The sequence below is a fragment of the Aplysia californica genome, unplaced genomic scaffold (assembly GCF_000002075.1).
Source record: "Aplysia californica isolate F4 #8 unplaced genomic scaffold, AplCal3.0 scaffold00724, whole genome shotgun sequence".
Taxonomy (NCBI): domain Eukaryota; kingdom Metazoa; phylum Mollusca; class Gastropoda; order Aplysiida; family Aplysiidae; genus Aplysia; species Aplysia californica.
The window spans coordinates 86,302-87,692 of NW_004797994.1; the positions used below are offsets into that span (position 1 = coordinate 86,302).

The 1,391-nt window shown below is 52.0% G+C and overlaps 1 protein-coding gene across 1 annotated transcript in view; it reads right to left on the reverse strand.

Annotated features, from left to right (window-relative positions):
- Positions 1 to 99: 99 nt before the first annotated feature.
- The window catches only part of LOC106013217, a gene marked incomplete in the record, with an annotated part of 4,546 nt that continues 3,254 nt past the window's right edge, over positions 100 to 1,391 (reverse strand). Inside the window, 1 exon segment of the mRNA XM_013088330.1 lies at positions 100 to 1,391. Within this exon segment, the coding sequence (XP_012943784.1) occupies positions 300 to 1,391 (1,092 nt within the window).

Sequence of the window (1,391 nt, forward strand, 5' to 3'; positions counted from 1 at the left end):
TGCCTGTCTGTTAAGCAGCTTGTCTATCAAAGTTTGTTTGTGTGTTTGTTTGTTTGTCTGTCTGTTTGTCTATTTGTCAGTCCATCCGCTACTCTATCTGTTTGTCTATTTGTCAGTCCGTCCGCTACTCTATCTGATTGTCTATTTGTCTAATCTGTCTGTCTGTTCGTCTCTCATTCAGTTTGTCAGTCTGCCCGTTAGTTTGTCCCATCTGTCTCTCTGTGTGTTTGTCTATTTGTGTGTTTGTCTGTGTGTCCGTCCACCTGTGTGTCTCGTCTAGTGCCCCACTGCCCGTGTCTCTACAGTACACAGAAGTCAAAACGTAGAGTGAGCCGATCTCCCCTCACCAACCCCCGTCTCTCCAGCTCATCATAGAAGATCAAGTCTGTAACCTCCCACCACCCCTCCCACTCACCAGACCATCCATTGATCTCCCCCTCCTCACTCCCCAGCTCCCAGTCCCGTCCTGTCCCCTCCTGACTCACGGCCGTCACCGTCACCCGGACACATGTCTCCCCCCCATCCCCTGAGCCCACAGAGCACCCACACTGACGGTCGTTCAGACACACTACCATTGTCATGTCTTCCCCAAACTCCACTACACCCCTCACTTCTGGCCGGCCGACACCTACGCGCCACACATCACTGCACCGGATTTTCCCACTCCCCACCCACTGGCTGTAGTCCTCCACACACAACACGTGTGTGTGGGAATTACCGGCCGGCCCACACAGCCCCGGTACACCCACCACCTGACCCCCCGTCGCCCCTTGACCCGACACTGACCCACCTGACCCAGAATCTCTACCCCCTACCCCCGCCCCTCCCACAAATGTGTTGTTGATTGAACCTAATAGAGATAGCTGTTGGTCGGCACTTTCCGATAATTTGTTGAGTTTTTCTGTCAGTTCGTCTTTACTTAGTGAATTGTCTTGTATGTCTACTAGTGTGTCTGTTTGTCTGTTTGTCTTGCTGCTCAGCTCTGTTAACTTGGAGGATGTTGTAGTGCTCAATTTGTTAATGTTGTCTGTGATTTTGTTGTGAATATATGCCACAATGTTTACAGATCGGGAAACCTCAGTCGCTACCTGTTTGTTTGTTGTTTTTGTGTCGAGTAAGCTGTTCGCCAGTTCCTCCGTTTTTGTTTTGTTTTTCTCAGTGACTGCCGTCAGTTGGTGGATGTTTGAGGTGAGTACGTCGAGTCGTGACGTGATGGCAGTCAGATGTGTGCTCATCGTCTGTTGGATGTCCTCCAGTTGCTGTGTGCACGGCGGGTCACAACATGGAAGACCACCGCCCTGGGCGCCACGAGGAAAGGGAACGGTCCGTGCCAACATCTCCCCGAGCCCAGACTCCAGTCGCTCCATCCGGTCCTCCAGCAGTTCCGCTTT